Source organism: Leptopilina boulardi, unplaced genomic scaffold (genome assembly GCF_019393585.1).
Source record: "Leptopilina boulardi isolate dan_hultmark-lab unplaced genomic scaffold, ZJU_Lbou_2.1 LbouV2_389, whole genome shotgun sequence".
Lineage (NCBI taxonomy): Eukaryota > Metazoa > Arthropoda > Insecta > Hymenoptera > Figitidae > Leptopilina > Leptopilina boulardi.
The window spans coordinates 172,399-187,860 of NW_026137961.1; the positions used below are offsets into that span (position 1 = coordinate 172,399).

Genomic DNA, 15,462 nt, shown 5'->3' on the forward strand with positions numbered 1-15,462 from the left:
CGCGGAAGAGAAGGAAGAAAAAATCAGCATAACTAACCAACAATACTGAAGACCCTAATTTAAGTGTATTGCATGTCGAGGGTACGGGTAAAGTAAATAAACCTCTTAAGATGTGTCGGGTAGAGAGAGAGGAAAGATCTTGCATTATTGACTTAAGTAGTGAATACTCGATAATAAAAGAGAGTGTTGCTCGACACTTTAATTTGCCTCTTAAGGAAACAAAGAAGGTCCTTTCCGCCTTTAATCATGCCGTAGTTGTCCCTCTCGGTTATTCCAGAATGAAAATACATGTCGACAATATACCGTTTAAGGTAAAGGTCTATATTGTGTCTGACAATGAACTCTCAACCGAAATTTTGGTTGGGCGTGATTTGCTATCAAAAACGGGAACGCTCGCGATAACGGACGCTGAAGGGGTCACTTTTACCTTAAAGAAAAACGTGTCTGTCGATGAAAAATTAGATGTTAATCTGGTAAATTCGGATTTGCCAAGGATTATACATGAAGCAGATGTTATCTGCGAGGGAATAAATTTGTCTGAAAGAAATCGTCTAATAAATTTACTAAATAAATATCGGAAAACTATAACCCTCGAAATGAAGGAGTTAGGTCGGACTGCCGCCGGGGAGATGAAAATCGAGTTAACCTCAGACGAGCCGATTTACCGTAAACCATATCGAATGGCTAACGATAAACGCTAAGAAGTTAAGGAAATAACAATGGAACTTGAGCGTAATAAAATGATCCGCGCGAGTAATTCTGATTATTCAAGTTACGTTGTACCGGTACGAAAAAAGGATGGACGAATATGGTTAGCGGTTGATTATAGAGGAATTAATCATATTACGAAACTTATTCATTACCCTATACCCGTAATTGACGATCATATTGATCAACTGGTCGGAAAAACGATTTTTATCCTATTAGATTTAAAGTCCGGGTTCCATCAAATTCCGATGCACCCATATTACGTGAAATACACCGCGTTTTCCACACCCGATGGCCACTGGGAGTATCTGCGAGTACCATTTGGCCTTGCTAATGCACCCGCGGTGTTCCAAAGAATAATGAACAAGGTCATAAAGGGTCATGCATCAATATATTTCGACGATGTATTAATTGCCGCCAAGAATGTTGAAGAGGCGTTCCGAAAGTTGGAAGTCGTTTTGAAATTGTTCTTGGAAAATAATCTGACATTAAATTTTGAAAAGTGCAGGTTTTTCCAGAGCAAAATTGATTATTTATGGAGAGAAATATCGAGTGAGGGCGTAAGACCAGGTGAATACAAGGTTCAAGCGGTTCTAAACGCGGCCGACCCGAGGGACGTGAAGCAAGTTCGTCAGTTTTTGGGATTAGCCGGTTATTTCCGTAAATGTATTCTTAACTTTGCACAGAAAGTTAGTCCCCTAACAAATTTGTTAAAATAGAATGCCGTCTGGGTCTGGGGGAAAAAAGAATCAGAGGCTGTGAGGATTATAAAAGAGCAATTGTCTACTCGACCCGTATTGGAAATTTATGATACGGAACTCGAAACTGAAGTTCACACTGATGCTAGCGCAATAGGTATTGGCGCGATACTAATTCAAAAACATAAAAACGGGAAGCGTGTTGTTGCTTATTACAGCCGTAAAACGACGCCTGTGGAACAGCGGTATCACTTTTACGATCTGAAAACTCTGGGAGTGGTTGAAGGGGGCGATCATCAATTCGCTCCCGTGAGGGGAAGTAACCTTCCTCCACCATGCGGACAGGAGCCTAAGTTCGAGTGTCGGAGCGAACTAGCACCGCGGGAGGCCGGATCCCTTAATCCCTCATAAATTAGATTTTCCAAGTTTTCCTTAATGGCTTTTTCTAAATATAAATAAATTTTTTAAATAACAACATTTTTAAGTTTTTTTTATCAAATTCGAAATCCTTACTTTATTACAATTTCATACATATGTTGTTTGACTTAAAAATGTTGATATTTAAAAAGTTTATAATTCGAACATTTTCTAAATATCTTTCCTCCTACAAATAACCGATTACTTGTCTATTATGAAATACACTATAAAAAACATATTTTCTAGTTCCTTATTTATTTAAAACATAGTTTATAATAAAAATAGATTCAAATAAAAATATTATAAGTCAGTTGTTTTATTATTTATTGAAAGTGAAAAAGTAAATAAATATTTTAAAAAACAATTCTTCCTTCACACTTGTGTTCCAGGCTTAGGACTGTCAGCTTAAAACATTTCTATATACATATCTTAATGCTGGCGTTTTTAAAAGGATTAGCAAAGGTGATGATATAATTCTAAACTTTTTAAAAATTAACATTTTTAATGCAAACAACATATGCACAAATTCGCAATTAAATAAGGATTCCGAATCTAATAACAAAAACTTAAAAATGCTAATATTAAAAAAAAAATTTTTTTAATGAAAATCCATTAAGGAAATCTCCTCACTGAGGGATTAAAAGAACCCGGCTCCCCGCGGTGCTACCTTCGCAGGCCTCTGACCGCGTGATGGGGGAAGGTAACTTCCCCTTACGGGAGCGAATTGATGACTGTCCGTTGAGGGATTGAAGGCCTTTAGAGTATACCTGTTAGGGATTAAGTTCACTGTGGTGACCGATTGCAGTGCTGTCAAAGCCACAGTAAATAAAAAGGATATACAACCTCGTGTGACAAGATGGTGGATATACCTGCAGGATTTCAATTTTGTAATTGTGTATCGCCCAGGTACACAAGCGTCTCACGTTGATTATTTTAGTCGCAACCCGATTCAATGTTTTTCGGTAGATATTACTGAAGTAGAATGGATTAAGGCCGCCCAAGCTCAAGATCCAGATATTGAGATAATTGCGAAAATTTTCAATTCCGGAGAATTAAAGCGAGAAACAAAGCAATACTTTGAGCAATTTGACTTAAAGAGGGGGGTTGTTTTTCGGCGCACTAAGGGGGGAAATAGGTGGCTTGTTCCAAAAATGTTGAGGTTTAACATCGTTAAATTATGCCATGATGATCAAGGTCACTTTGCCTTTGAGAGAACCCTTGAAAAGGTGCGAGAAAATAGCAATTCCCTTTCATACGTTGCACATTGATCATATTGGTCCATTTGTAAAGAGTGTACACAAAAATACACAATTGCTTTCTATTATTGACGGTTTCACAAAATTTTGCATTCTCAAGCCTACTCGTAGTACGTCCGTGAAGGGAGTTTTAAAAGCACTCGGTCAACTAATTGCAATATTCGGCGTACCATCTCGAATAATAAGTGACAGGGGCACAGCGTTTACTTCAAAACATTTTGCGAATTTTTGTACTGAGTATGGGATCAAGCACGTGCTCAACGCAGTAGCAACGCCACGTGCCAATGGACAATGTGAAAGATTAAATCGCACTGTCCTTAGTTCCCTCATAACTACCTGCGCTGGCGAACCGGAGGATAGATGGGATGAAAAGGTGAAAAAGGTGCAAAGTGCCATTAACTGCACAATAAATAGGACGACTCGCATGAGTCCTACACAATTGCTATTAGGGTTTAAACCTCGAAGTCCAGCCGATTCCAGACTGCTTTCTGAAATCCAAAACACCTTGGATCAACTCAACCTGGCTGAAATGAGGGAGGCACCAAGGCTCCCGTGTATACTATAGGGGCGATGATCGTTTCACTGCCGTAAGGGGAAGAGGTATACCCCCACTCTACCAGCCGGGCCATAAACCATCATAAAAAATTTGATTTTTTGGTCGATAACACCGTTTTGTCAGACCCTGTCACATATAAGATTGAAAACTTTTAAAATTTCGCGCAGTTTATTTGACTACTCCAACGCCCTCTTGCGTAAAGGTTTTTTTCTTAGCGCCTCCTAACCGCAAAAAATAAAAATTATACTTTTTTCATTCTTTCATTTGGCATCCGCCACCCGGGTAGGATGGAGGGTCCTACAAATTCTGTTTTGTCCGCAATCGAGTCAACGAGGAAAAGGGGTAAGCCTCTTTTAATTTTTAATGATTTTAAATTTCATTTTCATAAATCATATGCTGGCGGTGAAGAACGATGGATTTGTTCGGTAAAAAGTTGTAAAGCTTTTTTGCGTACTTCTTGTAATATACCGCGTGAAATTTTTTTTGTAAAGTCTTTTTTTTGCAACATTTGAATAACCATTCTCCAATGGATAATATTTCTTGCCAAAAATTATCCCTTGTTGAAAGTGTTAAACGAAAAGCAACTGATGATCCTTGTGAAAAACCATCTAAATTAGTACATTCGTGCATAACATCCGAGCATCGTGATTTAAAAATTGAAGATTTTAGAAATGTAAAAAGAGTTTTGTATCGTGCGCGTCGAAAAATTTTACCAACTTTACCAGTCAATTTAAATGATAATCACGTTGGTTTAGATAAAATGTCAATTAAAACTAAATTTGATGAAAATTTTTTATTGTTAAATGACCCTCAGTCAAATATAATAATTTTTGGTACAGAAAGAAATTGAAATTTTCTTGCCTCTTCGGAAACGGTTTACGTTGACGGATTTTTTTATTACGTAACGTCTTTTTTTAAACAAATTTTTACATTGCATGGTTTTTTTAATGGTCATTATATTCCGCTAGCCTTCTGCTTACTAAAAAATAAACGCGAATCTACATACCTTGATTGTTTATACAAATTATGTTTTTTATGTGAAGAAAAAAATTTTTTTTTTAATCCTTCCGCGGTAGTTGTAGATTTTGAAACGGCAATTCACAATGCCATAAAAAATATTTGGCCAAATGCAAGGATCATTGGATGTAGGTTTCACCCTTCTCAAGCTTGGTTCCGTAAAATACAAGAACTTGGTCTTACTGTAGATTATAAAAATAAAAATTCTATTATTAGGGAATGGTTATGCGTTTGTTATGGGTTAATGTTTTTAAGCAGTGAAGAAGTTAAATATTGTTTTGCTTTTGACCTACTTCCATTAATTCCGTTAGATGATAGAGTTATAAAATTTGCTGAATATTTAACTACTAATTACGTTCGTGATGAAGTACGATTTTGCCCTAAAATTTGGACCGAAAAAACTCCTGCATTAACACGAACAACAAAAGCGTGTGAGTCGTTTCACTCGCATTTTAATAAATCATTTTATTATACACATCCGTCTATCTTCAAAACTGTTGAAATTTTACTGCAACTTCAAGTAGAATCACATTTTAAATGTAACAGTATTGATACTCCTTATACTCAACAAAATTCGTATTCTAAAAAAAATATGATTATATATCGAGAAAGATTAACGAATATAATAACGCAGAAATTTCTCGTATTAATTTCGTTATATCCGTGTCCCGTTATTGCAATGTGCAATAATTAATTATATACAAAATGTGCTTTAAAAGCATAGCTTCATATACATTTATATTTTAATAATAAAAAAATTAATTATTACATATTTATATATACCCAGATACCACGTTATTTCGCGGAGAGTTCGCAACGCGAAGTTCGGTAACTCGCATTGCGAACTCCCTGCGAAGTAATGGTGAATATCAAAATGTCCTCCTACTGTTACAGTGCGAACTAACTGAAAAGTATAAATGCGAACTAACTAAAACGTATATATGCGAACTTGCTGAGAAGATTAAATGCGAATTCGTTGAAAAGTTCAATTGCTAATTATGTAACATGAGCAATTTTAATGCGAATTTGTTAAAAATTTAAAATGTTAATATAAATGAGAAATTTTTGAGAAAATAATTGAATAATAAAATGGATATTAAAAGGATAGGATGGGAAAGACAGAAGAAACAGCAATATTTTTATAATTTTTGAAACTAATTTATTAAACGTTGTCTTTTGCGTGTGTTTGCAAAATTAAAATAAAAAAGTTAAATTTAAAGAAAAAAAAGAAAAGTGAAACCCCAAAAAAAGACAAAACAAATAATTTTTCTCATTTATATTAACATTTTAAATTTTTAACAAATTTGCATTAAAATTGCTCATGTTAATTAGCAATTGAACTTTTAAACGAATTCGCATTTAATCTTCGTAGCAAGTTCGCATATATACTTTTTAGATAGTTCGCATTTATACTTTTCAGTTAGTTCGCATTGCAACTTCTCGGCAGTAGGAGGACATTTTGATATTCACCATTACTTCGCAGGGAGTTCGCAATGCGAGTTACCGAACTTTGCGTTGCAAACTCGCTGCGAACTCGCCGCGAAATAACGTGCTATCTGGGTATATATATATATATATATTTCACTGATTTCTTCAGTGATACATATCGCCTAAAACTAAAATGGGCGAATGTGGAAGTACATTTTATCCATTTTATCTCTTCATAATGAGCATTGCGCACTGATTGGTGCGTAAGGGGTTGCTGCGCACGATGAGTCCAGGCTGCTTGGGCCTGGTCCGACACACAGGACTCAGTCAAGTCAGGGCCTTCCGCAATCACGGTCCTAATTGAAGGATCTATAGATCTATTTCTCTTTTATATAACTACACGCGAGGTTTACATATCACGATTCCAAGTTACTATATTATAAATTATTGTACAATCTTATTCGGTTATCCAGAAGGAAGATATATTAATTTTTTATAATTAATTATTGATTTGTGAATTCCTATTATTTAATGCTTCTACATATTTATTTGTAATTAATAAACTTTATTTTATTTAAATAAAAATTTTAATTGAAACAAAAAAAGTTATTCCATTCTGAAATAATTATATAGTATACTTTATTATTAGTGAATTATTAAGTTATTAATTAATGTAAAATTATATTAAATTATTATTATTATTGTTATTAATTAATATTAATTTATTTTATTTATTAATTAATTTTAAATATTACTAATAAATAAAGTATATAATCTTTTAATGAGATACAGATTATTTTTAAATCTTTCAACGATAAATTAAATTTCTTTAAAAGAATCAATTAGATTGTATAGTCGTGTTATATTGCAAAACATTTACAGAGCACATGGAAAAAATCCTTTATTTTTTTCAGTCTTTGTGACTCATCGGAACGCTTCAAATAAAATCTCAAATTTCTTTTTCCGACGTCTTCACAAGACATATTGCTTCATTATTTTTCCTAACACTACAGAATGACTAAATAAAATTCACAAACATATATTTTTTTAACAAGTCCTCTAAAATAAAACCTGTAGAGAGTTGAAAGAACGAATTAAATAAAAAAAAATTTATTTTATCAAATAGATTTAATAAAATAATTTATAGGGTAAATGCACTAATTAAGGCACGATTGAAGTCAAAACACCTTTGAAATAGAAAATTTGACATTTGGATTGTATAAAGTCAATTTACGACTGTACACATATATGATATAAATATGAGAAATTAAATCTAATACCGTAATTTTCTATTACGGCGCGCTTGTATCAGCTTCAGTGTATTAATTACGGTGACCAAACTTACGTGTATTTTGAAGATACTTTACCTATCGTAATTGGAGCCAATGTAAATCTTAAATTTACAATTAATTTTAATTTTATCACTTTAGAGAACAGAAGTAAATTGGATAACTAATAAAGGAGAAATAAGAGAACAATCAAATAAAATTTTTTCAAAAAAAATTATTGAAGATAGGAAACTTCAAAGAAAAATGAAGCTATTAACAAATGACATAATAAAATCAAATAAACGACAAGTAGATTAGAATATCATTGCTCAGAAACCAATATTTTTTGTTGCCACTGATTTAAAAAAATCACATAATTTGCATGAGACAAAAGTTTGGAACAATCCACAGTGGTCTGAAACCCGAATCTAGCTGGACAAAACTGTTTTCTCCAAATTGCTTCGATGAATTCTTATGAAACTTGTTACTCGGGAGTTTTTTGGGTCGCTGATTACGAATCTGAGGTCAGTTTTTAAAAATTCAAAATGGCGGATCCAATATGGCGGACAAAAATTGAAAAATTGTTTAGATTCGACTGAAACTTGTTACTCGGGTGTTTTTGGGGTCGCTGATTACGAATCCGTTGTTAGTTTTCAAAAATTCAAAATGGCGGATTCAATATGGCGGACAAAAATTGAAAAATCGTGTAGATTCGATTGAAACTTGTTACATGGGGGTTTTTGGGGTCGCTGATTACGAATCCGGTATTAGTTTCCAAAAATTCAAAATGGCGGATCCAATATGGCGGACGAAAATTGAAAAAATAGAGCTAATTTCGTAAAAATGTCTACATAGGGGTTTTTTTGGTCGCTGATTACAAATCCGATGTCAGTTTTAAAAAATTTTTAAATGGTTGATGACAAATCTCTATTTAAAATTCAAAATAGCGGATAGAATTAAAAAATTAAGCTAGTCTTGTGATAATTAATTAAATAATCCTCACGTAATTTCCATAAAAAGTTATCTGGCGTTGTATTTGATAAGTTCAAATGGCACCTTTTTACATTCAATATAAAAAAGTTAGATCAATTTTTTATATTTTGGTCTGCCATTTTGAATTTTTAAAATCTAATAACGGATTTGTAATCAGCGACCCCAAAAACCACCGAGTAACAAGTTTCAGGCGAATCTAAACGATTTTTTAATTTTTGTCCATCATATTGGATCCGCCATTTTGAATTTTTGAAAACTAATACCGGATTCGTAATCAGCGACCCCAAAAACCCCCGTGTAACAAGTTTCAATCGAATCTACACGATTTTTCAATTTTTGTCCGCCATATTGAATCCGCCATTTTGAATTCTTGAAAACTAACAACGGATTCGTAATCAGCGACCCCAAAAACCCCCGAGTAACAAGTTTCAGTCAAATCTAAACAATTTTTCAATTTTTGTCCGCCATATTGGATCCGCCATTTTGAATTTTTGAAAACTAACACCGGATTCGTAATCAGCGACCTCGAAAACCCCCAAGTAGTAATTTTCACGAGTCTAGCTCAATTTTTAATTTTATCCGACATATTTAATCCGCCATTTTGAATTTTTGAATTTTGAATGGAGATACGTTATCAGTTTGTAAGTAAAGTATGTTGTGGTTATTTTTATCGTCATATGTGAAGCTTTAAACAATAATATAGATCATATTAGTGGATTTTTTGTGTTTTTTATGTCGTTTAGGCGCCATATTTAAGTCGCCATTTTGAATTTCAAAAAGCGCCCAACTGGATTAAAAAGTAGACATTCCAAGCTAATTTTTCCAATATGATTAAATTTTTTTAAATTAAACCAATTATGGAGAGATGGGGTGGTCCGGTTGACAAAGAACGTCCCATATATATATATATATATATATATATATAATTTTTTTATAATTATTTAAATTTTTAGTATTATTAAAAGAATACATTAAAATCACATTAAGGGTATGTGGGCAAAGGATGTTTTTTGCGGTTTGAAACTTTCTTTAAAATAAAAAATGATTTCGGTTTAAAATTTTTGAAAAATGATTTAGTTTGGTGCAAGGAATCTCGATGTTCTTCACATTTACTTTAACATAACGCAAAAATAATAAATATAAAGCAATAAATAGTAAAATAATGTATTATATTATAGTTCACTCAGCGGACACTTGCTCGAATTGGCGCTGTTTACTAGAGCACTGACACACTCAAGCAACGTCTGTGTATGCGTCTCCATGTTTGTTTTCATTTTCCTTTAAAAATGACACTTTTTAAACTTTATTTTTTAATAATTTAACGCAAAATTATGTATTTCTCGGAGAACAGCAAGATTCCTTGAACCCAAATGTATTATCCCTCAAAATTTTAGACAAAATTTTTTTTTCATTTTAGATTAAGACGTATACTACCAAAACACATTTTCTCACACTAGGACACGTAGGAGGTTCCCACATATCATTAATTACAAAGTTTCTTATTAAACTGTATTAAAATTTCGTATCCGGATGAAAATTTAATATAATTAAAAATATTTTAATTATTTATCTACATTTGCAATGAATTGACATAAAATATTCTTATCTCTAAAGTTATTTAATTAAAAGAAATAAAAGAATATTTTTTTGTTCCCTTCAAAGGTATACATATTTTATCTGAATAGAAATGCATTAAATGTAGAAAGCAACTATTTTCATTTCTAGTCAATAAAAAAAATTAAGTAATCATAGAACTAATTTGATTAAAAAGCATTCAATGTAGCATTAAAATTCGAAATATGAATTCTTTATAATGCAAGCCTTCTTACCAGGTAGCGAGTGGCTCACGTTATGGCTTTATTGTCACATGAGTTACAGAAAGTAAATGATGTAAATTCTAATTTGTTTCTTTCTACTCCATCAATATCAAATGCAGATTTAAATGATAATATGCCATTTAAATCAAACAATGTTGAAAATTATCTAGGTTCGATGAATTTTTACTGCACACATTGTCAAGCTAAACATTTTAAAGACGAAAAAGTTGCCACTAAAAAAGGTAGTTTTAATGATTGCTGTGGTCATGGTGATGTTGTGATAGGTTCAGTAGAATATCCCAATGAATTAAGGCTTTTGCTAGAAGGTATTCATAAGAAATCTGGCCATTTTAAAAAAATATAAGATTGTATAATAATTCATTTTCTTTTGCATCTTTGAATGCTAATGTAATTAACTTTAATGGCAGGAGAAGGGGACCATTCTGTTACAAAATTCAAGGTCAAATTTACTATCAAATTAATAGCGCTTTATATCCGGATAAAGGTGAAGATCCATGTTTTAGTCAATTATTTATTTATGATCCTGAAGAAGCAATTTGTTACAGAAAAAAAAGTAATTATATTTTGGATGAAGAAGTCTTAAAAACTATAGAAAATATTATGCGAAATTCTAATGTATACACAAAATCTTTTATGATGATGTCAGAAATAATTAAAATGGAAGCTGAATTAGCAAGAAAAAGAAATGAAGATATTCCTGAATTACAATTATTATTTACGTTGAAGAAAGGTTTAGATAAAAAAGATACAATTTTCAAAGTTTTAATGAAGTTGCTGCAATTTTTAATACAAACTCAGAAGGAGAAATACCAGAATCCTATGTAACGGTTTATAATAAATCTACAAAGGAATTAAAATTAGTAAGTAATTTGGATCCCAATGTTGAACCTTGGATTTATCCTATATTTTACCCACTTGGAAATAAAGGTTATAATATTAATATGATCCGTAGTGATAGTGATTATAGAAGAAGAAACCTTACTATTTCTAGGTCTGCCTATGTGAAATACAAAATCGCAATAAGAGATAAGGAATTTAATCATTTCTTATATGGCGGGCGGTTGTTTCAACAATGAGTAGTTGATAATTATGAAAAAATAGAAAAAGATAGATTAAGATTCTGTGCAAATATTCAAGCTCAATTGAGAAGTGAAACATATAAAGGACTGATTGATTATTTACATAATCGTGAGTTAGAAAATGATGTACACGTTGGAAAAATGCTTATATTGCCTTCTACTTTTATAGGATCTCCTCGCAATATGATGCAACAATATCAATATTCCATGGCTATTGTTGCTCGTCATGGTAAACCGGATTTATTTATTACAATGACATGTAATCCAAATTGGAAAGAGATAAAGGAAAATCTATTACCCCACCAAACTGCTGCTGATAGACCTGATATAGTAACTAGGGTTTTTGGATTAAAAGTGAAACATCTGCTAAAAGTTATTGTTGATAATAAATTATTTGGAGAGGTAAAGTCTTATGTTTATGTTATTGAATTTCAAAAGCGAGGATTGCCACACATTCATTTGTTAGTTATATTGAAAGAAAATTCTAAAATATTGACAGTTGAAAGTATTGATCGTTATATTTCTGCAGAAATTCCTGATGAAAATATTAATCCTACCTTACATAAAATAATAATGCAAAATAACATTCACGGACCTTGTGGAGATTGGTGTTTGATTGATGGAAAATGTTCAAAAAATTTTCCAAAACCATACCAAAATGAAACTACAATTAAAGAAAATTGCTATGTTCACTGTCGTCGAAGAAATAATAATAGAACGTATGAACGACCAAATGGATTTGTTGTTGATAATTCTAATGTTGTTCCGTATTGTCCTAAGCTATCAGAAATATCTAATTGTCATATAAATGTGGAAATAGTTTGTTATCTCAAATGCGAATGGTGAGGTAACTGTGAATTACAATGAAATAAATCATTATGAAGAAAATAGATATGTTGGTCCTGTTGAGGCAGTTTGGAGAATTCTAAGTAAACCTTTAGGAAAAAAGAGTCATAGTATTAATCGTTTACCCATACATTTACCAAATGAACAGAATGTTATTATTCGAGAAGGAAAAGATAGTAACGTTGTTTCTTTTGATTTGAAGAAAAATACAAAATTACTGGATTACTTTAAACTTAACCAACGTGATAATAATGCTCATCAGTATTACTATTCAGAAATACCAGAACATTATACGTGGATAACAAAATCTGTTGAAAGGAAACAAAGAATTCGTAAGGAAAAAGTATTGGGAAGAATGTATTCAGTTAATCCCTCTCAAATGGAATTATTTCACCTGAGATTATTGTTGCTTACAGTAAAAGGAGCAACTTCTTTTGAAAGTTTAAGAACAGTTAATAGAGTCGTGCTTGAATCTTTTACATCTGCTTGTTTGGCATTAGGACTTGTGGAAGATGATACTGAGTGGATTAGAACAATAGAAGAAGCTACTTTATGGCTGATGCCTCATTCACTTCGCCAATTATTTGTAAGAATTTTAATTCATTGTCATCCTGTTCACCCGGATAAACTTTGGGAACAATTTAAGAGGCATCTGTCAGAAGATTTTTCAAAAATTAACAATATTGAGGCTGAAAATATGGCTTATAGAAATATAAAATCACTGTTACTTAATGAAGGATACAATTTAACTGACTTTCAAGGATTATTAGACATAGAAGATGAAAATCGTTCTATACAAGTTGACGATATAAATATGTTAGAACATATTAAGATAGGAGAACAAAATTATGATACATTAAATGTAAAACAGAAAGTTGTAGTTGACTATATGCTTCAAGTCATAAAAGATTCTTCTTTAAATGGTTCTAAATGCTTATATGTCAATGGTTGTGGAGGATCTGGAAAAACTTTTTTATACATTACACTATGGCATTTATTAAGAAGCAAAGGAGTGAATGTTTGTAACATGGCATTTACGGGTATAGCTGCCACTTTGCTTCCTAACGGGAAAACTGTTCATAAAGTTTTAGGATTACCTGTTCCACTGTATAGTGATTCAACTTCAAACATTAAAGTTCAGTCAAAAGAGGGACTCTTTTTAAAAAATATAGATGTTTTTATTTGGGATGAAGCACCAATGGCTCCAAAATATGCCTTAGAAATTATGGATTATCTATTAAGAGATATAATGAAATCAAATGTTGCTTTTGGTGGTAAAATTGTAATTCTAGGAGGAGATTTTAGACAAACTTTGCCAATTAAAGAACGAGGCACTAGATCAGAAATCGTAAATTTATCCATAAAGAACAGTAAACTATGGAAACATTTCAAAAAATACACTTTAACAGAAAATATGAGAGCCTTACCACAGGAGACGGAATTTGTAGATTTTCTACTTAAAGTGGGCAATGGTGAATTAAATGATGTAGATGATAATGTTAAATTACCAGAACATATTATTCAACATGGAAATGTAGATATTGCTGAAGAAATGTATGGTCATTTGATACAACAGAATAAATTTAGAGAGTTGGCAGTGTGTGCAATTTTAGTACCTAGAAACGTTGACGTTGATGATATTAATAAGAGAGTGGTGCGTCTCTTAGACAGTAATGGGGAAACAATGTATAAAAGTATTGATTCTACTGAAAATTGTGATAATGGAAGTTTTGCGGAAGTCTTGTTACCAGAATATTTAAATACTCTCTCTCCGCCTGCTTTACCACCACATGAATTACATTTGAGAATTAATTCAGTTGTAATGCTTATTAGAAACCTTAGTATTAATGAAGGTTTATGTAATGGAACAAGGTTAATTATTTTAGATTTATCACATAATGTTATTAAATGTCAAATATTGACTGGAGATAAGAGTGAAAATATTGTTTTTTTACATAGAGTAACTCTATATTCTGAAAATTTATATCCATTTACTTTTAAAAGAAGACAATTTCCTATAAAATTGGCTTTCGCAATGACTATCAATAAATCTCAAGGGCAAACATTCAACAGAATATTCATTGATTTGAGAAGAGATGTCTTCAATCACGGTCAGATGTATGTTGCATTATCAAGAGTTAAATCATTTGATTCTGTAAAAATATATTTAGGAGATAATAGAAGTAATAAATATATAAAAAATTATGTATATAGTGAAAGTTTTGAATAATTTTAATTCAGTTTAGTGTAATATATCTTTATGTATTTATGGTTTTCAATATACAACATTACATTAAAGGGTACGATCAGTATGGAATTTTTTAAATATTCGAAAATATCCTCTCCTAACCATGCCAAAAGATTTGACTTGATTGGGTTGAAAAGATTAGTCTCCAAATGTGAATCAGTTCAATAAATGTTTTTACGGATGTTTTTAATAGTAAACAATATTACTGTTTTATAACTTTAAAGGAGAAAATAAAAATGGCAAAAATATATAGCATAAATTTATTTCTTGGATTATCTTAATTAACATATTTCATTAAAGGAATGAAATTATTTCAAATGTAATATATTGGAATAAAGGTAGAATTGCAAAATGGTTTGGTTATATTGGATTAAAGGCAAAATTGGAAATTGATTTGGTCATTTTGGAATAAAAGCAAAATTGGAAATTGGTTTGGTTATATTGGAATTAAAGCAAAATAACATTACCTTGACATGAAAGGTAGTATTAATGTAATATTACTTTTTGAACTAAGAATCATGTTTTTAATATGCAAGGGAAAAATAGATATGAAAACCCAATACATTTTTTAAAATAATTTCAAAGTTTCTTAATTTAGCATGTAATATTACCTCAATATTATTATTGTAATAATAGGTACAGTGTAATATTACCTTTGCATTACCATGTAATATTACTGTAAGATAACTGTAAAATATTATTTTATATAATACAGAATTTATATAGTTTTATAATTATATAAAAATTAATATATTAATCAATAAAATTGATATGATTAATTCTATATATTAATACAAATATAAGAATCCACGTGGGAAGATTTCCTAAAAATTTTCAGAAATAAATTTTTTGACGGAAATGCTTTGGAAATTAATTTTTTGACAGAAATTCTTCTACAAAATTTTCGGTATTTAGTGATGCTCGAGAAAATGATAGTTCTGAATATTTATTCAATTTCATTTTGCCTTTTCTGCAGTGAAATTGAAGATAAATATTAACCTTTTTGTAAGTTACTGATGGTTAAGTTTGTCATGGATGGTAAATACATTATTATGCAATTAAAAAGATCATAGAAATTCCATGTATCTATTGGATTCAAAAAAATCTTTA

At 31.2% G+C, this 15,462-nt stretch overlaps 2 protein-coding genes across 2 annotated transcripts; both read left to right on the top strand.

Moving 5' to 3' along the window:
* Positions 1–110: 110 nt before the first annotated feature.
* On the top strand, positions 111–701 carry LOC127288481 (uncharacterized). Its single transcript, XM_051315957.1, has one exon. It carries the CDS (start codon positions 111–113, stop codon positions 699–701), a length of 591 nt encoding a protein of 196 aa, XP_051171914.1.
* Positions 702–3,922: 3,221 nt separating this feature from the next.
* LOC127288482 (uncharacterized) lies at positions 3,923–14,764 on the top strand. The gene is made up of 4 exons (XM_051315958.1): positions 3,923–3,977; positions 11,317–11,660; positions 12,079–14,222; positions 14,653–14,764. Exons 1-4 carry the CDS (start codon positions 3,923–3,925, stop codon positions 14,762–14,764), a joined length of 2,655 nt encoding a protein of 884 aa, XP_051171915.1.
* Positions 14,765–15,462: the final 698 nt, after the last annotated feature.

Bases quoted from the DNA above. Each gene is read 5' to 3' on its own strand.
- LOC127288481 (XM_051315957.1), top strand. From the start codon at position 111: ATGTGTCGGGTAGAGAGAGAGGAAAGATCTTGCATTATTGACTTAAGT.
- LOC127288482 (XM_051315958.1), top strand. From the start codon at position 3,923: ATGGAGGGTCCTACAAATTCTGTTTTGTCCGCAATCGAGTCAACGAGG. The intron at 3,978-11,316 runs GTAAGCCTCTTT...CAAATATTCAAG, and splicing joins CGAGTCAACGAGGAAAAGGG to CTCAATTGAGAAGTGAAACA. The intron at 11,661-12,078 runs GTAAAGTCTTAT...ATGTGGAAATAG, and splicing joins ATAATAAATTATTTGGAGAG to TTTGTTATCTCAAATGCGAA.